The sequence below is a fragment of the Mus musculus genome, chromosome 1, assembly GCF_000001635.26.
Source record: "Mus musculus strain C57BL/6J chromosome 1, GRCm38.p6 C57BL/6J".
Taxonomy (NCBI): Eukaryota; Metazoa; Chordata; class Mammalia; order Rodentia; family Muridae; genus Mus; species Mus musculus.
In genome coordinates, this window is record NC_000067.6 from 151,779,601 (window position 1) to 151,805,779 (window position 26,179).

Sequence of the window (26,179 nt, forward strand, 5' to 3'; positions counted from 1 at the left end):
TGATTATTTTTCTTTTGGATGAATTATTAGAAGAAAGAAATATGGAATGCCTTTTTAAGACTGTGAGTACTTATTACCAAATTGCTACAAAAAGACACTTTTAAACTCCCTTAATATCATAGAGTTACTGTGTGATACCAACACTGTATACTATCATTCTTTTCTCAATATGGTGAGTAGGACATTACAGTCATTTTAAATGAGAATTTCTTTGTTTGCTAGTATATTTGCATTGTTAACTGGTCATTATCTCTTAGTTTATTAAAGTTACATGTAAACTATTTAAAGCAGTATGTATATATTGAATTTACTTTCAGTATTTTTAATTTTTGTTTTATTTTCATTTTTTTAACTTAAAAAATTATGTGTGTGGTTATTTTGCCTGCATGTATGTATGTGTACTACATGCCTGCCTGGTGTTCACAGACCCAGAAGTTGGATCTCTTGCAACTGGAATTTCAGGCAGCTGAGAGCCACCATGTAGGTGCTGGGAAATGAACCTGGGTCTTCTGGAAACACAGCGAGTGTTCCATCTCTGCAGCTGTATTTTTTGTGTGTGTGTGTGTGTGTGTGTGTGTGTGTGTGTGTGTGTTTGTGTCTCCCACTGGGTTTAACTAGGGTTGCCACTATGAGCACGGGTGGGAGGTTACTGACTGGAATATGGAAACAACCTAACGGTGCCCCTCTCCTCCTCGTGATGACATATTGACAGGCCCAGTCTGGTACAGGTAACTACAGCTGCCAGGAGTACCTGGGAGCAATGGCTGTCATGGTCAGGTTAAAAACTCACACATAAATCTTAGCCATACATTGTAATACCATTTTTTCAAAGTTAATTAAATCTTCAAAGCTAGTTCTCAGGTAAATCTCATTGTTTGACTATGACTTAGATTTATCATCTTAATTATTTTTTTGAGAATTTGATACACAAGTACTCTGTTTACATAATTTCTACCTCTCTCTGTGTGTCTCCTCTCATGTCCCTCTTCTCTCTCTCAAACTCATGACCTCTTAAATTATTGTTACATATGTAAACACATATATGTAAAGAGACCCTGTTGAGCCCATATAGTGTTCATATGTGTATTTGACTAGGGCTCACCACTTGGGGTTGAATAACCTCTCTCAGCAGTCATTAATTTTCTGTAGTTCTTCATCTAGGGGTAGGGTCTTGTGAGATTTTCCCATCTATGTTGCAGTGTCAACAGATGTGTGGGTCTTGTTTGAGATTCCATGGGTATAGTTTCCCTGTCATTATAGAAGGCACAGTCTCACACAGGACTTACATGTCTTCTGGCACTTACAGTCTTTCCACCCTTTCTTCCATGATACTCCCTGACCCTTTGGTGTAGGGTTTGTGTTGAAGATGTATTGACTGGGCCTGGGCATCCCACGGTCAGTTGTTTCTGTATGTTGACCAGTTTTGGCTTCCCATAATGGCCTTCATCAGCCACAAAAGGCGCTTCTTTGGTGAGAGTGAGAGTTACACTAATCAGTGAGAGCAAGGGTGAGCGTTGAGAAAGCTTGGGGAGTTGTACTGGTCTAGGAGAGGCAGTAATCATTTCTCTTTTAGGGTCTGTGACCTGATTAGCCACTTTTAAAATTTGCAGCTACTCCCAACCCAATGATACTTTATTTCCTTCATTTTAGCATTATTTTGCTAAATATTTGCATATATTTATGACTTTCCAGTATTATTAATTCTCTGGCTTTATATATATCCTGTTTATTCTGTCTGGATTTTAAGCTGCTTGAAGGCAAAGATCCATTGCTTTGTTTCTTACCACATATAATACAGTGGTTCTCAGCTTGTGGGTCACTACTTCTGGGGCATTGAACGATCCTTTCACAGAGGTCGCATATCAGATACTTACATATTATGGCTCATAACAGTAGCAAAATACAGTTGTGAAGTAGCAGTGAAAATAATGTATGGTTGGGTGCCAGCACAACATGAGGACGTGTATCAAAGGGTCATAGCATCAGGAAGGTTGTGAACCACTGCTAGAGTGAGGTCCTCAGTGCTGTAGCCACTGGGGAGTTCCCCATGCTCCCGGGGACAGCTCTACCCACGTGGGCAGCCCTGGGTAAACTCGGCGTGGTAGGGACCAGTGAGATGGATCAGTCCATCAAGGCCTGCCATCAGGCCTCCTCAGGGCCCACTTGGAGAAGGAAAGACTGACTCCCCCACGCTGTCCTGTGACCTCTACATGCATGATAGTGCATGCATGCTGCCTTTGCCACACAGTAAGTAATGAGTTCAGTAAAAAAAGAATGAGAGAGGAAGGAGGGCTTTCTGGGGGGAAGGAGGACCTGGGGTGCAGAGGAGTGTGACCAGAATGTATGCATACATATAGAAATGGCCAAAGAATAAATTAATTTATAGAAACCTTGAAATTTTTAATCTCTTCTAAATATATACCAGTACAATCAAAATTTTCTCTGTGAAAGACTTAACATTGTACTGGTTTCACAAATTCTTAATTAAATTTAGTTTCTTTTACAGCTAATCTAACCTGTATTCTTCTAATGATTATATTGTTATAATGTATTATTACATCATCAAGAAAGAAAATAAACGAGAACTTATTTACCCTATAAGTTCTGTATGCTCGGAATATATTTTCCTGGATGTTCACTGGAGAGCCGCAGACATCCTCAGACTGACTTCACTGTTCATTCAACTCATGAATCCTTTTCACAATCTGATAAAGTCTTGATTGACAGTGAGAGATCATAAGTTGCTCATGGTAACGTTCTCATTGTCTTTAGATTAATTTAAAGTTTGGCATCAGAAAACCAGAAGCCAGGACGGGAACAGAGACAGACACCTGTACAGCCTGTGCAGGCACCTTGATCCTCGAGTTTGCTGCACTGAGTCGATTCACAGGAGCGACCATATTTGAGGTTTGCTTTTCATGACCTGTGATCTTGGGGGTTGGAGAGGGGCTCACTTTCTTCTTTCCTTTGGCTAAGGATTAGGACTCTTACTGGAGGGTCACTAATGCTTTAGTGTTACAGGCATGGAAGTCTCTGTGAGGCAGCTGTATTAGATAGAAGGTCACTTTCTGTTTACATCCATAAAGTAACATTTTAGTTTTCTTCTTAGAACATTGTTTAACTACATCATGTAAATTTTATGACTCCTTGTTAGCACAGATGTCCTGGTATCTGTATTCATTTATTAGACTTCCAAATGGCTTGTTGTATTTCTGAAATCTTCACAGATCATTTAACAGTGAAGTTTGAATATATGCCTTGATAGAGAGTCTAATATATAAATTTGTTTATGTCAAATGAAATGTTAGTCACTATTTAAAAGACTTATATCACCCTGCATATTTTATTGGGATTTATCTTTGTCTTACATTAAAAAGTTCTAATGTAATTATTTATGGTAATTTAATTATCATTAGATTTCAAGAGTTACTTACATGCTCTCTTCATCAAACACATGACTTAGGCAAATACTTTAAAATCATAGGATGGTCACATGGCCAGGGCAGAAGTAGGGGACACACAGCACCATTATAGATACTGAATCAGGATGTGAACGAAGGCAGCATGAAGCTCTTGTCTCCGTTTGCCTGGCTATGAATGGATGCCCATGTGTTCATATGCCTTGAGGGCAGGTTTGTCAGTTGTTATTGGTAAATGTTTTAAACTGAAATCTTGAAATACATCTTTTTGTCTACTAGTTTTCCCTCATTAAACATATAGGCAATTGTAATACATTTTAATATAAACTAAAAACTGTCTGAGATATTGATGCATTATAGGCAAAAATGAGTTTCAGTGAGAGATGCCTACAGTCTGTGGGTGAACGAATGCAGTTGGATTTAGAGCCTATCTATATCTTTACTGTTTTCATTGGCCTATTTTGTTTTTTTGAGTAAATGTTTAAAAATCATGATTTAAAAAAAAAATCTTCTAATATGCCTTTGACAGAGCCTTACTGTTAACAGGGTTTTGAGCTGTCATCTGGGTTTTTTTTTTTTTTTAAGTTGATGTGAAACCACATCTATGCTCAATGACTTATTTTTGTCTCTCTCTCTGTTATAGTCACAAGTTGAGAAACTGTGACCAGTGACGGTGTGACTCACAATGCTCAAACTGTTTTCCCTCTGACCCATGTCAGAAAAACTTTGCTGACCCTAATGTATGGAGACCAATATACAAAGTATTCAGAGATCTTGCATTAGTGTCCTATAATTAAAATTTAAACTTTGGTTAAACCCATAGTTTTACTGTGCCTGTTTTTTTGTTTTTTTTTTTGTTTTTTTTTTCTTTAAATTGTAAGCTAGGGCTAGAGAAATATGATCAGTATCAGGCTTTCCAGATTTGAAAATCCACCATGTGATTATAGTTGTGATCTGCTTTGCTGAAATATAATTACCATGCAAGATTTGCATCAAGAATGTAAATGATTTTGTACTCTATTGCCAAACACACAAAGTAACGAATTAGGATTAATGATTTTCTTCTTGCAATGCTAAATAAGTTCATGCCTTAAAAGTAATTTAGAATTTTACTGGTACCTATCCTTTGCCATTCCACTTGGAACATCTTTTATTGAAAGCTAAGAGTTTTATAAGAAATAAATTCAATTTAATATCCAGTGAATAAAAATAAATGAAACCTGTTGTAAGATTATACATTATATATGTACATATACATTAGTATACAGATAGGCCCTCAGTTGATTTGCTAATTTTTCACTAATAAAATTATGTATCACTTATAAACCAGTATCTGGAATGACTTTGAAAGATAGCATAGCAACTCTGAATCTTCTTCAAGTTTGCTAAGTGAGACTGCTTTAGGAGATTCCCACTGTGCACTTAGGTGGGAAGAATTCTGTTAACAGTGTGTTAATTATGTCAGCAGTTAATATAATAACCTGTCTATGTATGTGACCCATGCTACAAGGGTGAATGGCCATGGGTATACTCCAAGTGAGATCATTTAATCTGAAGTGATTGAAAGTGAGCCAAGCAAGATTTTATGGAAATTCATTAGTGGTTGTCTTAAGAATTTTGCTTAATTCTTAAAAGATCCTATGGCTCTTTGACTTATAGATTTCCCACTCTTTGCCAAAGACAAAATTCTTTAAATATGCTTTTGTGTTTTAATTACAGGAATATGCAAGAAAAGCTCTTGATTTTCTCTGGGAGAAAAGACAGCGAAGTAGCAATTTAGTAGGCGTGACTATCAATATTCATACTGGAGACTGGGTACGCAAAGGTATGCAAGCTGGGATTTTAGACCCAGACCTTTACATCCTCAGGATGGTTGGTAAATGCAGTATTTGTGAAAATAATCAGGATAGCGTTGTCCATAAACTTAATGAATAATAGCATTAACAGGTGCAAGGAGAAATGAGACACCAGGTTGATTTCCTTGAGGACTGAGGAATCAGAATACTTCATCTCGCTTCATGGTTTAGCGGATATATTTAATAATGTTATCACAGTCTCCCCTCTCCCCAACGTGTGTGCATGTGTGTGTGGGGGGGGTGGGGGCGGCACACACATGCATGCATGTGTATATATGTCTATGTGTTTTCTACCTCTAGAAATAGACTAGAGCATAGACTCTGGAGTCATATTGTTGGAATTTAAGCTCTATGATCTTGGGAAATTATGTAGCTTATGTTTGTCTGTATCCACCACTGTAAGATGAGACATTAGTACCACTTCAGAGTTACTGTGAAGGTTAAATAACTTGACTTGGAAGCCGGGCGTGGTGGCGCACGCCTTTAATCCCAGCACTCGGGAGGCAGAGGCAAGTGGATTTCTGAGTTGAAAAGTCCCTCGTAGTCCCTCTGACCAATAACTTTACTTCTGGAGTCTAGCCTGAGGAAATAGTACAAACGCACAGGAAATTTGTTTCCAAAGATATTCATCACATATTTACTTATAATACTGGAAAACAGAGTTAAGTGATAATATCATAATAACTTAGAAATCTATATTTACATGTTGCAATATTACATTTTTAAAATTAATTATAATGAGGGAAAGAAACATAACAATGTTATGAACAATTAGTATTGGGTCTCAGATAGACTATTTTGTGTTTAAGACTCCCCTACTAGACAAGCACTGAAAAGTGGAAATGCACCAGAAACGCACCTAGTGAGGATGCCTTTTATGTTTCCTTGCTCTGCGGAAGGCTTGTCTTGTTTGTCTATATATACAAATTAATGAATGTATTAATCTGACAACTAAAATAAATGTAGTGCTTGTATTTAATATTATATAATTTTTTGTTCCTCCCATATTTCTTCTCTATTCCCCCTCTTCTGTCCCCTCCCCATTTGATCCTTCAGTCCCACCCCTCACCCCGCCCACCCATGACTGTATATTTCCCCTTTCTAGGGTGACCCAGTTCTCCACCCAGTCCCTTACTCTAATCCTAACCACTGAGGTTTATATGGATGTAGTTTACTAATGGAAGGCTTAGCAACTAAAATCCACATATAAATGGACACATACCATATTTGTATTTGATGTATTTTAATCTAGGTTATCTCATTCAGATGATTTTTTTCTTTTCTTTTTATTGTAAAGAAAGATAATAAAAATATAAAATATACACACTGTAATATTTTAAAGAGAAAAAATTTAAATGCGAATAGCTGTCAGCTTTAATGTTAATCTTTGTTGTGTCTCAGGCCTTGTGGCAGTAATTTTATTTATATTCAGTGTTCTGGTTTCTGCTTTCATCTGAACATGGCCTTAGTTTTGGCTTTGTAGCACTGGTTCAGATCCTTTGCACAAATTTGCGAGATGAGCCTTCATCCCAAATGTCAGGAGTTAGAATTCTACCGAATGAGAGAGGCTTGGTCCATGGAAGCAGAAAGAACTGTGGTTCCCTGTTAGGTCTCCATTAGACTCAGTTCCAAATCATGTTAAAGATGAAACCAACTAACTCTTTGAAAAAGTGCCAGGAAAGTATTTCCCCTGAAGTCCTAGAAACCATGAAGGCCATCACTCCACATGGAGAAGGGAGAAGGACGGCAGCTTTGCCAGCAGTGGTTGCAGAGCAGTGACTCAGGTAGCACCAGGGTTCGTGCCTGGAGCGCTCCTGGGGGCTGTGGAAGTGGTGGGATGATTGCTGGCCCAGAAATGCCACAGAAGTAGGCTATAGCAAGGGCTGGCAGGACCTGCATTATTATCTTCGAGAATCCAAAGACAGGTGGGCAGGCAGCAGCTGTGGAAGTATACACCCACACACTAAAATGCCGTCATTAATCCTATGCTACTACACAGTTAAAATGTGTGTCTACACTGTTGGGCAGGAATGGTGATTTTCTTCTCTGTGTATATTAGTTTATTTTAATTATATTTTATCAGTTAGAACAAGATCCTCTCCTCCTCCCTATACACCCACCTTTAAATTCTTTCTCAGAAGACAAACCAAACTCCAGTACTACAACAGAACCCTAGAAAACAATATAGTACCCAAAAAGGAAAAACAACTGAAACAAAATAAAAACACACAAAGAAACAGTGTAGTCCATTATTCCTTTGCCAACTACTCCTGAAAATTTAATAACTGCCCTGGTGTGGTTAATAAATATACCCAGGTTTATCAGTTTTATTAGTTTTTGTTTGTATCTTAAAAAAAAACCCATGTTTAAGTAAATAGATATTAATCTGACAACTAAAATAAGGGTAATACTTATATTTAGTATTTATACACATTTTTCTAGATTTGTTTAAATGGTTCCTGAGAACTTACTTTATAATTCTTCAATTTTCCATAACTTTTTTTTTTGGTTGTCATAATCTTCTTGAATTCCTTTTTTATGGTGTGATCATGGGTCCAGGCTCACCCATTTGGTTAGTCCTCTTTAATACCAAGTGCCTCAGAGCGGCACTGCGGCAGTAGCTTGTTAGAGGCAGTCCTGTTATATTGTATGTGGGCCTTGTTCTGCTCCTACCTTTATACTGCTGCCTTCTCCCAAGTGATGAAGCCTTGCTTCTTATGTTTAGTGTTGTTTTGTTTTCTTCTTAGTGAAAAATTTCACATCTAGCTATTTCTAAAAAAGTGTATTTCTTTTGTTTAAGCTTCACTAAATTATAACACATTGTATGTCCCTGTGAGACGTTTTTGTTTAACAATACATTACTAAGATTCATCCTTACTGCAGTGTGAAGTAACTCACAGCTTCAAATGCTACAACAATAATAGACCAGTTAATGGACACGACGTAAGTTTTCAAAGACTTTGCTGATGTGATCGTTGGTATTGTAATGTTGTGCAGTCTCTCCTTGTCCATGCATACGTTTCTCTTGGCTATATATCTAGGAGTAAGAAGTGTAGATAGTAGTGTACGTCAGTGTTCTCTGCTTCAGGACATGAGTCCTAATTCCAGTCTATTCACTTCTCTGCACTGTACTAGTAGCATGTAAGAGACCCGTGTGCAGGCATCGTTTCTAACACTGTATTGCAAGCCTTTTAAAGTGTGAAAACACTTTTAAGAATACAAAAAAAAAAAAAACCCAAACAACAACAACAACAAAAAACAAATAAGCAAGCCAATAAAAATGACAACATATTTGACATCACTGGTGACAAACTAAGTGAGCGCCAGAATGCCACCCCACGTGGTTTAGGTTTTTTGTTTTTTGGTACTAGGGAATCAAATCCAAGTCCTTACCATTTGCATTTCGGTTAGATTGTGATTTAAAAATTGCAGAATTGTCCCTACATCGCTGCTGCTGTTTGTGAGTTCTATGCCTCTGTGTGCCCTCTTCCAGCTTATGGTGTGTGCTCTCCTATTAGGTCTTCTCGTTTATAATGTCACTCTTACCAGCTTGTCTCTGATTGACCCTATTTTGTTTAAAGAACATTTCCTTAATATGATAGTAATAGTTTCAAAATTTTGATACTAAAATTGATATTTGTGACTATCTGAAGTTGATTGGTATCTGTAACATGAGATGCAGTTGCTGTCAGCAGGGTTTTCACCTTATAAATAAAGTTTTCAATTATACTTGTGACTTGGTGGTCTGTACGGTACCTATATGCTGGTACCTGTTCTAAAATTTATCAAGTGTTCTTTTTTGACCTAAAACATAGACAGTTTCTGTAAATGTTTATTATGTAGGAAAGAATATTTTTCCTAATTGTTATTTGTAGAGTTCTGTACATGTCAGTTTTCTCAGTAAATTTTTTGTTTTATTGTGCATTTTAATTGCACAAAGTAATGGGCTTCACTGTGACATTTTCACACACATATACATGTCATGTTCATTCCTCTGTCACTTTCTCTTCCCCCCTCCTTCTTCCCTCCTCCTCCTTCATCCCTCATGGAATCCCTCTACTGTCTGGGTCCTCTTCTACTCCCTGTACATACCTGGTTTCCACATGTGATAGAAACCATATGATTCTTATTTTCTAAATGCCACGTCTTAGTCAGTGCTTAATTGTTGTGAAGAGACCTCATGACCAAGGCTCTCATAGAAGAAAGCATTTAGTTAGGGGTTGCTCAGAGTTTCAGAGGCTTAGTCCATTATCACTGTGGTGGGGAGCATGGAGGTACACAGGTATAGTGCAGGGTATCTGATAGTTCTGCATTTGGATCCACAGGGCTTTGGAAACATTAAGGCCCACGTCCAGTGGTACAAGAAGGCCACACACACTCTTCACAAGAGCCAAACCTCCTGATTATTCTCAAATAGTTTCCAGTGACTAAGCATTCACAAATAATGGGCCAGTGGCGATCAACCATTCTTGTTCAAACTGCTACACAGCATAATTAATTCTTTGTGGCTGAACACGATCACACACACACACACTTTTTTGACTGTTCATTTGTTTATGAGCACCTAGGTTATTTCTGTAGTTGGTGATTGTGAACAGAGCTGCAGTATCAGTATGTGGCTATCTCTATTATGTGCCAGCTTTGATTCGTCAGATGTATACCCCGGAGAGGACCCCACGGTAGCCCTGTGTTTTAGGCTTTATTTCTCTCCCCATTTCTCCTTCTATGCCCTCTTCTCTGTCTCTCTTCTGTCTACCCCCTCCCCAAGCATGAGGACAGTTTAATTCAAGTTTCACAGAAAACCCCAGGGCTGACAAGCTGAAAATCTTAGCAGCTGCCTGGAGGAGGAGGATGTTGAAGGGAAAGAGAAAAGGCTGTGCCATTTGAGTTAAGCCAGTGTGAAAGTTAGCCACATGACAGACAAGCAGCCACATGGTGGTGAAGAGAGGAGCTGGACAGAAAGAATGCAGAACACATTTGCCCAGCGTGTTAGGGAAAGTGTACTTGAAAAGACAGAGAAGAAAGGAAACCCACAGAAGCTGGTACACTTACAGAGCTCCTTGGCTGTGGTGCTGTGACTGTACAGAGGTAGGGTTCTGGGCAGGGCACATTATCTTATTAAAGGGATAACTATTCCTCCCATCTCCTTAGTGTGGCTTAAGGCAAATCAGCCATTGTCAGGGGTGACATCTTCATCAGTTGATTGACCAACCCACCTGATTTAACTCTTAAGGGAAGAGTCTGTGCATAGGCAGCGCAGGACAGGAAACCCAAGTGAAGTAATTTCAGATATGCCCTTGGTTTTCTGGCCAGGAAGTATCAGAAGAGAGCTCTGATTTCTTATTTTTCCCCAAATGAGCACTTCTGTCTTGCAGACACAGGGTGGGATTAGAATTCCAGTCCAGACAGTCATCCCATCTGGTGAGCAGCTTTGAAACGAACAGTCTCTGGGTTTTCATGGGGAAGATGGGCTTTATCCACTCTCCAACTTGAGTTGTCTGTAAATGGTCTTAGGGTGTGTCTGCAGAGAGGGGGATATTATAGTGGTATTATTGGATGCCCATTAAGGGAAAGATATTTTCTTCTGGTCAGAAGAGTGGAATATTTAAAATTTTAAAATCCATACTGAGTTTCATAGTGTCTGGGCTAATTTAAATTTCTACTCAAATTATCAATAATGTATAGACCGTACTGGTTACCTGTTTGCTTAACCTGTCAAGAATTAAAATAGATGATTTCTATCAATGATTTTTATATGTGTTCCATTGAGTACAAGAGGTGAGTTCATTTTAAAGTGCTTTCTCGTTAGCTGAACTATGATCACTATGCAGTGATCCCCTCAATTTCTAATCCTGTCTCGAAGTAGCTGCCACCACTTGGTCTTATAGTGTTTACCAGACACACCTCTCCCCATCCTATGCAGGTGCTTATGCTGTAAATGTGTCATTTATACGATTTGCACATATCTCAATGGCTTTTTACCTTTTTCATATGTTAATCTGTTAGTATTTTAATACATATAGGTTTGTGCTACGCTTATGTTATTTCAGTATGTTACATCTTTTCTAGTTGTTTTTTCATCCTCTTGGTTTTGATAGCTTTGCCTCTAAAGACAAACTGAACATGCTCTCTGATCCCTTTGAGTCCTCCTCCCAACCCTTTTCTGTTCTATCCACAGTTCTGAGTGCCTGTATGGTGTCTCTTGTTTTCTTTTGGGGTTGTTGTTTTTGTCCTCATCTTTCCCCTCATATGCTCCCTCCTCCACTGTTGGAATAACAACACGCTTCATTAAGGTACTTACTTATTTGGACTTGGAGTATCGATTAAAATACGTGAATTGTTGCTTAGTTAACTAAACTCTGTATAAATGGGTTCTGCTCCAGTATTCAGTCACCTGCACATGGAGAATATCCAGGGGGAAAGTTACATCTGTCCTATTCTAACCAGATCTAAATTCATTGTCTCTAAACAATGCAGTATAAAAAGCATGTAAATAGCTTTACTTTGTACTTTGTGTTAAAGTGAATTTGGAGATTGCTCAAAGCATATGAGACTATGCCAGTTTATACCATTAAAATCCCCATGAGTCCTGAAACCAGTGTTCAGATACAAAGGTGATTGTACAACATACTAAACTGTGTGTGGTAGTGTTCCCTAGGCACCAAAGCTGTGTTTCTATAGTTGGTGATTATTTTAATATTGAAGTGACAGATTAGCTGTATGTAATTCTTGGCTTAAGTTCCTTTCCATCAAGTTTTTAAAATACAATTCTTTTATTTTCAAACATCCTGTTAAAAATGTGATATTGCTCTTATTTCTATGCCCTTAATATGTGCTCTGCCCTTTCTTTCTGGAAGATTGTAAATAACAAAAACAATGAAAAACTTACAAAATATTGTTACAATTTTAGGTATGTATTCTCCTTTCCTTCAGCATTTTTTGGGGCCTTTAAATTTAAAATGCTTTTAATTGCTAAAATTTGGTTTCTATTTTTTTAGATATTTCAATTTGTGTTGGATAAATCACTGTTAACTATCCTCCATATAGAATAGACATGGTTACAGCTCTTTTTCTAAATAAGAAAAATTATAACCAATTTCATATAGCAACTTTTTAACAATAAATTATTATCAGCAAGGGAGCTGTTATTTACAAAGCAGATAGGGTTGTAATTCTAGAGATATGCAGTTGTTACAGTAAAGAGTTTCATGAGCCGGGTGTGGTGGCACACACCTTTAATCCCAGCACTCAGGAGGCAGAGGCAGGCGGATTTCTGAGTTCGAGGCCAGCCTGGTCTACAGAGTGAGTTCCAGGACAGCCAGGGCTACACAGAGAAACCCTGTCTCAAAAAAGAGTTTCCTGTTGGTGTGTGATTTCCTTCTGCTGCACGAGTGTCCTCGTTGGTTTCAGACCCGTTTACTAAAGGCCCACCTTTGTGTGTGTTTCCTGTAGATAGTGGAGTTGGAGCGGGGATCGACTCCTATTATGAGTATCTGTTGAAAGCCTATGTCTTGCTTGGAGATGACAGTTTTCTGGAAAGATTTAATACAGTAAGTTGATTTATTTTCCTATTAATTTGTAGCTAATTTCACAAGTTCAAGTTTGATGAAAACGTAACAACCTAAATGATGTTGTTAAAACAGTTTGTCTTAAAATGTGTTGTAGTGTTTTGTCAGCTCTCACTGATGATGTGGGGCAAGGCAGCATGCAAGTGGGACACATCCACAAAATAGTCTCCTCATCTTGTATCAGAAAATGTCTAAATTTGGCAATGTATGGCAGAATAGGTAGATTTGGGTTTTACCTAATCTTGTTTTGAAGAAAGAAGGCAGTTGCTGGAATGAGATACAGCTAGCTGTCTCTCTTTGTGTTCCAGTTCTATTTGAAATATTGGAAGTTTGGCCTAATCTTTGATAATACCAACCAATCAGGGTTTGGGTAGTGCATATACATTCTAAAAGATGGTGTCTTCAGAATGGACCATAAGAACCACACATAGGGGGTTTGAGGATGGAAATAGTTGGACACATTGTAGGCTGTTTGTAATTGAAGCAAGCTAAAGTTAATGTAGCAAACTCATCAGCCGTGTTACTATAGTCATTTAGGCACAATTTCCCTTTTGTTTGCCCACCCATCAGTTCATGTGCATTTTATATGTGACATGTTTTGATAATACAATTCAAAGTAGTAGAGAGATCTTGGTTTATATGCTGTTTGGGCAGCATACTGATTTTGTGAGCATCTCTGGTTGCCTTTTGTTTTGGGAGATTATAAGAGTTTTTATATACACAGTGATTAGAACATAGCTAACTAAACATTGTCAGTAATAGAGATTAAATACCAGATGAGCTAGCAAAACAGCTTAAATTGGGGCTGAAGAGATATCTCAGTGGTTAAGAGCGCTTGCTACTTTGACAGAGAACCTGGGTTCAGTTCCCAACTCCCATATGGCTGTTCCCAGCCCCCTTAACTCTAGTTCCTGGTGATCCCATGTCTTCCTCGGGCCTTTCCAGGCACCAGGCATGCATGTGGTGCACAAATATGCATTCAGACACTCGCACATGCACATAAAATAAAAATAAATACAAAATACAATATCCTAGTAAAATTTTGAGTATAAAATACTGTCGAAGTTTTCTACTTAGATGTGAATTAAGTCAGTAACTTCATTGACTCGTTGATACAACTTGTCCTGTTTTCAAAGCTTAGGCACATATAGGAGAAGCTGTTAAAAGAAGGGGAAAAGGAGTCTCCAATAACAGAAAATGTAGAGGCAGCAGACCATGAGAGTGGTAACTGTGACTCTGTGCATTAGTTTTGGTAGTAGTAAATACCAGAATACTGCGTTAGCTGAGAAGGGAACACAGTTCTGGTTAAAGGAAAAAAACTAAGCTCTGTAAGATGAAAACTGTGGTTTTGTTCCAAGGGAACATCAGTGGCCACATGGGCATCCTAACCATGAGCTGATCACACAGTAGATAAAGATGTTTAAATCTGTTTCTCAGAAGACCCTACCCCACTTTTGCTTTATATGTGTGTTCATATATGCTCAAGTGTATGTGCATGTGTGTGGAGGCTGGAAGTTGCTGTTGAATGTCGTCTTCAATTGCTACATGCCTTACCTTAGTGAGACAGAATCTCTTCACCAAACCCAGATGCCACAGTTTGGCTAGAGTGGCTGGGACAGCAAAGGATCTTCCTGTCTCTACCTTCTAAGCCACTGGGGTTAGAGAATGGTGCTGCACCTGGCTGTTTTACATGGATGCTGGGTGTCTGAACTCAGGTCCTCATGTTTGTGCAGCAAGCCCCAGGAAGTCTCATGTTAGTTGTAGGCTTTAATATTCTGCCTTGGAAAGATGCAGGATCATGTATGTAGCCTACAGTACCTTTGGACTCGTGTTCCTCTACCTCAGCCTCCCAGGGTTGGCATTGTGGGCACTTAACACTTTAGTAGCTGTTTGTATGAGTTGTTTTCTCTCTCTCTCTCTCTCTCTCTCTCTCTCTCTCTCTCTCTCATGTGTGTGCACATGCACCCATATGTGGTGTGTATACATGTTGTAGGTTTGACACCTTGGACATGCTAGACAAATGCCCTTCTGTTGAGCTATATCCATACTTCTGCATATGATTGAGAAAATATATAGCAGTATATGTAATTTCTTTCACCTAAATATTTAGATAATCAATTGACATATAAGGAATTTATCTACATATCTATATATTCAGATGTAATTATTTTACTGTAATATATATATGTACATTACATCTATTTTCATGAGCATTTTGTTATGATCTTTCAGCATTACGATGCCATAATGAGGTATATAAGCCAGCCACCTCTCCTACTTGATGTGCATATCCACAAACCAATGCTGAACGCTCGGACCTGGATGGATGCATTGCTTGCCTTTTTTCCAGGTTTGCAGGTGAAGAAGCTGACTTTCTTCATATTAAAATAAATGTATTCTAATTAAGTGCATTTGTGATCTCTAAAAATCCAAGTGATAAAAGTGACCATCTCACGACTGTACTAACTTTGTACTGCAGTGGCTACAGGTGAAATTCATTCAGGCTTTACTAAATGATTTTGTTGTTTGCTTCTAGGTTTTAAAGGGTGATATTAGACCTGCTATTGAAACTCACGAAATGTTATACCAGGTGATTAAAAAACACAATTTTCTACCAGAGGTAAGCTAATAATTGAAATTTATACACACACACACACTCACATGCACACGCACACACACGCATGTGTACACATAAAAAAATTTAAAAACACTGTTGGCTGTTATTGGTTAAATTTTAAATAGACTAATTTTAAGTAAGTCCTTGATTCATTTTACAGAGGATTTGACATTATTATAAAAGAAAATAGGCTACAATAAAGATATATCTTTAAAAGTATATAAAGTGAAAAAGAACAGAAAAATACATAGAAGAGAATAAATTTTAAGTGTCCTCAAAAATGTTACATTAGATAAAACATACATGAATTGACTTGACTTAACATCTCACTGTGTGTGGGGACATGAAAACTGTACCCTATGCACCATAAACACAGTTTTGTCAACTAGAGAGATGAAAAGGAAATCAGAACAGCAGATAAGTACCAGTTCAGGAGGAAGAGGAAAGAAGCAAAAGGAAAATGCAGTTACTAACAGCTTAGGATGTATTTATTGCCACTATTGAATGTCATTATTGAGGGTTTCTGATTTTATTGTTGGCTATTTAAAAGGTAATGCAGAGTTGCAGAGATGTGTCAGTTGGTGAAGTGCTTGCCATGCAAGCATGAAGACCTGAGTTCAGTCTCTAGAACCCAGGGTAGTGCACACCTGTAATCCCAGAGTCGGGACAGCAGAGGCAGGTGACTCTGGGACTCACTGGTCAGCCACCCTACCCTACTTGGCAAGATGGAAAGCACTGAGGAACACAAGGGTTGACCTCCATGAGTGCTTCTGTGATTACACACAGACATGAGCGTGTCCACACAGAAAAATAACTCAGTAAGCTCGGCTAAACAGACTTTCTAGAAAGGAATTAGAATTTTAGTGACAATCGTATTTTATGGATGAAAATTTATGGTGACTTGAATATTAATTACTTTTACCTTATATATGTATTGCTTTGTATTCTAAAACTGATTGTTTATTTTTCAGTCACACTTTAATGCTTACATGTTGTTCTATACAGGCATTTACTACAGATTTCAGGGTCCATTGGGCTCAGCATCCTTTAAGGCCAGAGTTTGCAGAAAGTACCTACTTCTTATATAAGGTAAGATAACCTACCACTCTTGGCTTTTCCCTGCATCTTGTTGTCTCTCTTGCTCTTTTATAATAACAAATAGTATTTATGGTTGTAGTGGTTAGATATATCATGATTTGCATTCATTTAGCCCGTAAAATTATAGAAAGATGTAAGATTTGATGTGAACTTCAGTGTCTTTTCAAATATAATTCTGAAGACTTGAGTTCGAGGCTGTAGCTCCAAACCGAAAACACAGGAAGTTGAGATCCCAACTATGATATTAAATTAGCCCCTTCTGAACACTGTAGACATCTCTGCTGCAAAAAAGAAGGGTCATGAGAATAGAAAAGAAAACAAACAAAACCTAACAATTTTATATTGAGGATCTCATACTAAAGCAAGTCTCTTCCCTTCAACCAGGAAGTTCTTTTGATCATTTAGAAATGTAACTTAAAGGCTAAGGTTATGGTTTCAGTTGTTGGAAATTCTATAAATCAAATCTGTGGTGTATTTCCAAACCTATTTCCTGTGTAATGTGTGCCGGTGCCCAACACAAGTCCTGGCATCTCGTAGGCACTGCCTAACTACTGGATGGATGAATGGGTGTGTGGCCACATAATATGCTGTGTCTATACATACATGTATTATCCTTTTCAATAGGCTACAGGAGACCCTTACTACCTTGAAGTAGGGAAAACACTTATTGAAAATTTGAATAAGTATGCTCGAGTGCCTTGCGGGTTTGCTGCCATGAAGGATGTTCGCACTGGGAGTCATGAGGACAGGTAAGCAAGCACCCATCCTCTTCCTTAGCAAGAGACACAGCACACTGAGACACAGACACTGAGTGCTGGAGCACCTGAGGGTGCAACTTTAGTTCATTGTGCTTGTTTTTTAAAAGCTCTTTGATCTGCTTATTTAAAGCAATTTGAAAAGTCATGTTTTTCTTTTGTTTTTACCATAGTGCCACATGTGTAGTAGGTACTCAGATGATTTTTAAGTAGAATATTTCACATCAGAACCTGTTTTCAGGGACATTAAAAACATTTTGTGCTGTGCTGTAATTTTTAAAATATATTATGTAAGAGAAATTGTCAGAATAGTGAAAGAGCTAACTTGAATTCAGTCAAGGATTCTTCATCAACATTATCATGGCCAACGTGTGGTCTCTGATTCTGTCCCTGGTGGGGAGACCAGTGCTGGGGTCTGTTTCACTGATTACTAGATAGACGTGGTGCCATGAAGTACTCAAGTGATAAGGGCACACACATTGAGCAGTGTGGCCGTCACTTATAATCCTGCTGTTCCAAGATCACTTTTGTAGCCTTCCTATCTCTGATTGACCACCAAAGCTTCTTTATTCATTTGGTTAGCAAACATCCATTTCATAACTACTCTTGAAACCCATTATATGCCAGCATTATACTAGTTTTAAAGATTAGACATATAAGGCTGGAGAGATGGCTCGGCTGTTAAGAGCACTGACTGTTCTTCCAGAGGTCCTGAGTTCAGTTCCCAGCAATCTCATGGTACGTCTGTAATGGGATCTGATGTCCTTTTCTGGTGTGTCTGAAGAGAGCTACAATGTACTTACATACATAAAATAAATGAATAATTCTTTTTAAAAGAATCTTAGACATATGAGGGTGCGTGCATCCTTTGAGCTCCGAGTCAGTGAGGACAGATAGATAAACAGACTGCTCAACTGTGCTGCAGGCCAGTCAGAGGGCATGAGCTGCACGGTGGGATGGGATGCTCACTCAGGTGCTTCTGACGTGAGGAAGAGCTAGGAGACAAAGTGAACAGTTGTTCTCGGCAGAGACTGAAAACCTGAGGAACACGGTGCTCACATTCTCACGGTAACTAAGACATGAGGAACACGATGCTCACACTCTCACAGCACTGAAGACCTGAGGAACACAGAGCTCACACCACCACAGCACTGAGGACATGAGGAACATGGTACTCACACTCTCACAGTAACTAAGACATGAGGAACGCAGTGCTCACACTCTCATAGTACTGGTCCTTGGTCCTTCTCTCAGAGTGTTTCAGAAATAGTTAACTAGCCTTGGACTCCCTTCCCTTACTGTAGCTGATGAGGAAAGGCTAGGTTTTGGGAAGTGGGCCTACAAACAACAGCAGAGTAGGAAAGCAAGCACTTCCTTGTAGTCCAGGTGCTCTTCTGAGCACTTGATATGTTCGACTCATTTGATCCAGGCCCATGGAAGTATAAACCCAGCATAATCTCCATTTTAAAGATGGACAACCCTAGAGGGAAAGTAAGAGAATTGCTTCCAAGGTATGTGATAAGGCTAGGTGAGAATTGTAATCAGTACATTGGCATAGCCAACCATGTGTTAGCAGCAGTCTATTCACAGAACAGTAGGTAAGCACCTACTTTATGCCAGGCACTGCACTCACTTACTTGTTAGTGTTGATAGATGAGATGCAGTCCTGGCCCTCCAGGGCTCTGTGGTCAGTGAGCAGGGTGGTTATGTAGAGAGGTTAGAAGTGCATGATAAATGCTGCAAACAGGACACAGTGGGAGTTAGAGGAGAGGTAGGGTATTCTGTTAAGAGGTTTCACTTTTCAGAGTTTACAAACCTTCCTTTCTCTCTCCTTGCTACCCACTGCTCCTTTTATGATGTTGTTGCTAGACTTGTTACCACTGCTTCGCTCCTTTTCTGACTGTAGTCTAGTATATAGAATATCTCCTGAATTACGTGGGTTGCAGATATAGATTGGTGGTAGAACACCTACCCAGCTTGAATTCAGTCCTGGATTTCATCCTCAGCTTTGAAACAAAACTGTGCATGTACACATGCATGTGTGTACACACAGACATACACAGACACACAGACAGACACACAGACACACTGTTAGCAATTCTGCTCAGGATGTGCCCAGTACCAAAACCAGCACTGTAATGATGTGGAGTCATGTAGTCTTCATTATATTGTATTATTAACTGACTTTACATTTATTTTTGTTTTTATTTCAGTAGCTATATTTTGTTGAATTCATATTGAATTTGTGGCTGACCCAGCTAGTCTCAGATACTAAGCTCTAGACTGCTAATAAGCATATTTTCTGCCTTGATCTTAAGAAGCTGATTTTTTTAAAAGCATGAATTTAGAACTTTATATTTAGTTTAGGGAATTTCCATTTTTGTTCCTAGACAAAACTTTGGGACCGAATACCATATCAGAAGTCTTTTGGCTGAACTGCTGGTTTTCAGTATCCTGCAGCCTAGAGAAATCTAATTTCTCTAATTGACGAAGAATTTTGTATTGAAATTGTGACCAGTTCCCCTACAAGGCACTTTCGAACTTTAGTGACAGGCTGTTTGCTTTGGGTGCATATTCCCCTACAGATCTACTGACATTATCCTGTAGTCACAGGCGTCCACATGCAACACACACACAGACACACACACACTTTTCAAGAAGAAAATATTTGTATTTTTCTAGTGATATGTGATTACTAAAAATAATCTAATTGACAAAAAAGAAGACCCTGCTGTCATGTGCCTAAGACAATGCTGAGCAATTGGTGGGTCATGCTAGACATGGGCAGTGCCTTTGTGCTTGCTTTTGTGTATGTATTTCTGGCTTTAGACACAACCAGATCATCTGGAGCTTAGAGATGAGTGATCTAATTGTCTTACTCTTTTCTAAATGTTTACACAACATGTTTTATAATCAGTTCAGACACTTGTCAGTTCACTGTTCTCACTAATATCCCTCTCAGTCACAGTTCTCAAAGTAGCAATCAGAAAGGGGAGCTGGGGTAAGCTTTAGTATAGACTCACAGGGCAGTTTTTTTCTAACAAGGTTTGCATCAAAATTGGGCCACAAGGTTTTAAAATATTATAACCAGGAGATGCTCAGTGGGTAGCATGCTTGCTGCACAACCTGAGGAGTGTGGTCCCCAACATCCACATAATGAGCCAGGCCTGGCCACATGTGCCCAGAGTTGCCAGGGCAGAAGCAGGGCACTCAGAGCTCACTGGCAGCCTGGTCTAACCAGCCTACTAGTTCCAGGCGTGGTGGAAAACTTAGTCTCAAATCGTAAGGTGGAGAGTGATAGAACACACCAGTGTCAGCCTCTGACTCCCCATACTCACCACACAGCTGTCAGATACATGTCAGCCTCTGACTCCCCATATACACCACACAGCTGTCAGATACATGTCAGCCTCTGACTCCCCATACTCACCACACAGCTGTCAGCCTCTGACTCCCCATACTCACCACACAGCTGTCAGATACATGTCAGCCTCTGACTCCCCATACTCACCACACAGCTGTCAGCCTCTGACTCCCCATACTCACCACACAGCTGCCAGCCTCTGACTCCCCATACACACCACACAGCTGTCAGATACATGTCAGCCTCTGACTCCCCATACTCACCGGACAGCTGTCAGCCTCTGAGTCCCCATACTCACCACACAGCTGTCAGCCTCTGACTCCCCATACTCACCACACAGCTGTCAGATACATGTCAGCCTCTGACTCCCCATACTCACCACACAGCTGTCAGCCTCTGAGTCCCCATACTCACCACACAGCTGTCAGCCTCTGACTCCCCATACTCACCACACAGCTGTCAGATACATGTCAGCCTCTGACTCCCCATACTCACCACATAGCTGTCAGCCTCTGACTCCCCATACTCACCACACAGCTGCCAGCCTCTGACTCCCCATATACACCACACAGCTATCAGCCTCTGACTCCCCATATACACCACACAGCTGTCAGATACATGTCAGCCTCTGACTCCCCATACACACCACACAGCTGTCAGATACATGTCAGCCTCTGACTCCCCATACACACCACACAGCTGTCAGATACATGTCAGCCTCTGACTCCCCATACTCACCGCACAGCTGTCAGCCTCTGACTCCCCATACTCACCACACAGCTGTCAGCCTCTGAGTCCCCATACTCACCACACAGCTGTCAGATACATGTCAGCCTCTGACTCCCCATACTCACCACACAGCTGTCAGCCTCTGAGTCCCCATACTCACCACACAGCTGTCAGCCTCTGAGTCCCCATACTCACCACACAGCTGTCAGCCTCTGACTCCCCATACTCACCACACAGCTGTCAGCCTCTGACTCCCCATACACACCACACAGCTGTCAGCCTCTGACTCCCCATACACACCACACAGCTGTCAGCCTCTGACTCCCCATATACACCACACAGCTGTCAGCCTCTGACTCCCCATACACACCACACAGCTGTCAGCCTCTGACTCCCCATATACACCACACAGCTGTCAGATACATGTCAGCCTCTGACTCCCCATACACACCACACAGCTGTCAGCCTCTGACTCCCCATATACACCACACAGCTGTCAGATACATGTCAGCCTCTGACTCCCCATACACACCACACAGCTGTCAGATACATGTCAGCCTCTGACTCCCCATATACACCACACAGCTGTCAGATACATGTCAGCCTCTGAGTCCCCATACTCACCACACAGCTGTCAGCCTCTGAGTCCCCATACTCACCACACAGCTGTCAGCCTCTGACTCCCCATACTCACCACACAGCTGTCAGATACATGTCAGCCTCTGACTCCCCATTAACACCACACAGCTGTCAGCCTCTGACTCCCCATACACACCACACAGCTGTCAGCCTCTGACTCCCCATACACACCTCACAGCTGTCAGCCTCTGACTCCCCATATACACCACACAGCTGTCAGCCTCTGACTCCCCATACACACCACACAGCTGTCAGCCTCTGACTCCCCATATACACCACACAGCTGTCAGATACATGTCAGCCTCTGACTCCCCATACACACCACACAGCTGTCAGCCTCTGACTCCCCATATACACCACACAGCTGTCAGATACATGTCAGCCTCTGACTCCCCATACACACCACACAGCTGTCAGATACATGTCAGCCTCTGACTCCCCATATACACCACACAGCTGTCAGATACATGTCAGCCTCTGAGTCCCCATACTCACCACACAGCTGTCAGCCTCTGACTCCCCATACACACCACACAGCTGTCAGATACATGTCAGCCTCTGACTCCCCATATACACCACACAGCTGTCAGATACATGTCAGCCTCTGACTCCCCATATACACCACACAGCTGTCAGATACATGTCAGCCTCTGAGTCCCCATACTCACCACACAGCTGTCAGATACATGTCAGCCTCTGACTCCCCATACACACCACACAGCTGTCAGCCTCTGACTCCCCATACACACCACACAGCTGTCAGCCTCTGACTCCCCATACACACCACACAGCTGTCAGCCTCTGACTCCCCATATACACCACACAGCTGTCAGCCTCTGACTCCCCATACACACCACACAGCTGTCAGCCTCTGACTCCCCATATACACCACACAGCTGTCAGATACATGTCAGCCTCTGACTCCCCATACACACCACACAGCTGTCAGCCTCTGACTCCCCATATACACCACACAGCTGTCAGATACATGTCAGCCTCTGACTCCCCATATACACCACACAGCTGTCAGCCTCTGAGTCCCCATACTCACCACACAGCTGTCAGCCTCTGACTCCCCATACTCACCACACAGCTGTCAGATACATGTCAGCCTCTGACTCCCCATACACACCACACAGCTGTTCAGATACATGTCAGCCTCTGACTCCCCATACACACCACACAGCTGTCAGATACATGTCAGCCTCTGACTCCCCATATACACCACACAGCTGTCAGATACATGTCAGCCTCTGACTCCCCATACACACCACACAGCTGTCAGCCTCTGAGTCCCCATACACACCACACAGCTGTTCAGATACAGGAACGAGTAGAGCTGTGGTTTCACTCTGACACGTAAGTCGGCTGTTTTGTTCCTTTTGCAGAATAGGAAACAGCAGTCACAGTGTTTAGGTAATGTCCCAATGGCTGGTGACCTCCTTAGCAGAAGAGATTCATCTTTAAAGCCCAGTTCTTCACCACTTCCATCATCCTTAGCAATGCCCTTTCAATTTGCATTCAATTTAGTAAGCATCACTGAGGGCCTCTATGAGCCACAAGCTGAGCTTGGGGAGAAGTATGATCGGATGCAACCTGTTAAATACACCACAGGCATGTGTTACTGTCAAAGCCTTGGTGCCTTGCTGTGGGAGCAATACCAGCTACTCCCTATATACTCTTTTCCTGACATGAAATTTGTTTAAATTTCTCTTTAAAATGTTGTAACATTAAACTATTTGTGAAGGCATATCCATCTGTCCCTCTTACTCTCCTCAACTATAAAGTAAACAAATAGATAAAAGCTTACTGCTCTGGGACATAAGTATTGTACAAAGCTGTGCCTACAGTCCTGGGTCTTTGCGTTTACTTTATGGAACCTTTTATAAGTGATGCCTTTAAAGTCTTTTCATTACTTAAATGCCTGCATAACAAATACCACAAAAGTGACGTGCCTTGTTCATGTGTTAACCTGACTTATAAGATTCTTGTATGGGTCTCATTAGTACCTTCATCTGGAAGTTTACTTACTCCATAGTAGAAAACCTGTTGAATGAGTAGTGTTGGGGCTGGTGAGATGTCTCAGCGGTCAAGAATACAGGCTGTTCTTCCAGAGGTCCTGAGTTCAATTCCCAGCAACCACATGACTTTCTATAAAGGGATCTTATGCCCTCTTCTGGTATATAGGGGTGCATGCAGACATAGCACACCTACACTTAAACAAAACAAAACATAAATAAATTAATTAAAAAAAAAAACCCAAGACAGGCAGTTGTGGCTTAGGCTTAATCCCAGCACTAAGGAGGCAGAGGAAAGTGGCTCTCTGTGAGTTCAAGGACAGCCTGATCTACAGAGAGAGTTCCAGTTCCAGGACAGCCAAAGCTCCCTGTCTCAAAAAAAAAAACCAAAGAAATAGAGTGGTGTGAATTTTGTGTTTGTGTGGGATATTTTACAGGTTTCTTTTTGTGAATTTTTGATAAAATTAACAGTAGTGGTAGGCAGCTCCTCTGATCTTTTATGCCATCGTGGTTCAAGTTACTTCGGCAGTGGAGGATTGAAACACTTTGTGTTATATTGACTATCTATCACTGATACTTGGATTTTTAAATATTTATTTGCGACTTCAATTTAGAATGGATTCATTCTTCTTGGCTGAAATGTTTAAATACCTGTACCTGTTATTTGCTGATAAAGAGGACATCATTTTTGACATAGAAGACTATATCTTTACAACAGAAGCTCATCTGTTACCGCTTTGGCTTTCCACCACAAACCGAAGCATCTCAAAGAAGAACACAGTGAGTTTTAAATTAAATGCCTTCATCACCTTTCACTTTTATAATTTGTTTTTTTCTAAGTAAGAAGTAACCCATAATTAGAACTCAGTTAATATGCTTGGTAGGAGGGGTTACTTACAATATTGTCTCATTTTCTTTTAGGACATCACTCTTGTTTCCTTTTTATCCTAATATTAAGTATCACTGTTATTATTAGTTACTTTTTTTTTTTTATGTTCTAGACCTCAGAATACACAGAACTGGATGATAGTAATTTTGATTGGACTTGTCCAAACACTCAGATTCTTTTTCCTAATGATCCATTGTATGCTCAGAGCATCCGTGAACCCTTGAAAAACGTGGTGGATAAGAGCTGTCCGAGAGGCATCATCAGAGTGTAAGACGTACCCTTTTATGTCTAATGCCATCGTTACTGTAGGATAAACACCACTACACTGAATAATATAGCTAATTCATAATAATCACTATGCTTAAGGAGCTATAGCAACAGTTGAAAAGACTTTTCACTTCGACCAGAGATACTGAGATATGTAGTTTTTATTGAATAAAATTTATGTGAATTTTTTCATATTTTGTCTAATAGTAGATAGTACAGAACAGTTTTTAAATTTATCTAGCTAATTTTTTGACAGAAGATTCATCAATTATTTCAGTGTGTTTTGATGTTTTCTTTGTAGTTTCTGCATAGTGGAAAGACAGTTTTTGTATTGCTTTGTTTGTGTTTTATTGATTTTAGAATTCCTTCTTGCTCTTGATTGAAACTAAACTTATTTGGGAGGCATATAAACAAACTTATTTTCTTGTATCTAGATAATTATCATAAAGGCTATTGACAACAAAGTAACTAAAAGAATAAAGTAGGCATTATTGTTATTCAATGAGGAAAGGATTATTTTGCTTTTAAAATATTGTAAGGGCTGGTGAGGTAGCTCAACAGTTAGGAGCACTGGCTGCCCTTCCAGAGGACCCAGGTTCAATTCCTTGTACCCACATGGCAGCTCACAAATGTCTGTAACTTTAGACCCAGGGATAGACCCACATCTTCCTGTGGCTTTGAAGGCACTGCATGCACATGGTACACAGACATACATGCATACAGAACACCACTACACATACAATTTCTAAAAGTTAAAACTGGAAAAAATTGTGAGAAATACATGTTTTCAGAGAAAGACAGCATACATGATCTAGTTTACTAGAACATACGCACAAATGCATACACATAAGGGTGAAAGTGGCACAGTTTGTTAATAAGCAGAATTATGCATGGGAAGACAAATTGCAGCTCTACCAGGTCTAAAACTAGCTACTTTGCAAATATCGACTAAGAGTATTC

The 26,179-nt window shown here is 40.2% G+C and overlaps 1 protein-coding gene across 14 annotated transcripts in view; it reads left to right on the plus strand.

The window, feature by feature from the left end:
- The window catches only part of Edem3 (ER degradation enhancer, mannosidase alpha-like 3), a 66,985-nt gene that overhangs the window by 24,257 nt on the left and 16,549 nt on the right, over window positions 1-26,179 (plus strand). For all 14 annotated transcript variants that reach the window (XM_006529795.2, XM_006529796.2, XM_011248061.1 and 11 more), the window contains exons 7-15: window positions 2,773-2,907; window positions 5,139-5,244; window positions 12,728-12,825; window positions 15,076-15,201; window positions 15,380-15,463; window positions 16,466-16,549; window positions 17,183-17,307; window positions 24,678-24,843; window positions 25,065-25,219. In XM_006529795.2, coding sequence (XP_006529858.1) covers window positions 2,773-2,907; window positions 5,139-5,244; window positions 12,728-12,825; window positions 15,076-15,201; window positions 15,380-15,463; window positions 16,466-16,549; window positions 17,183-17,307; window positions 24,678-24,843; window positions 25,065-25,219 — 1,079 coding nt within the window. The remainder of the gene's footprint in view (window positions 1-2,772; window positions 2,908-5,138; window positions 5,245-12,727; window positions 12,826-15,075; window positions 15,202-15,379; window positions 15,464-16,465; window positions 16,550-17,182; window positions 17,308-24,677; window positions 24,844-25,064; window positions 25,220-26,179) is intronic.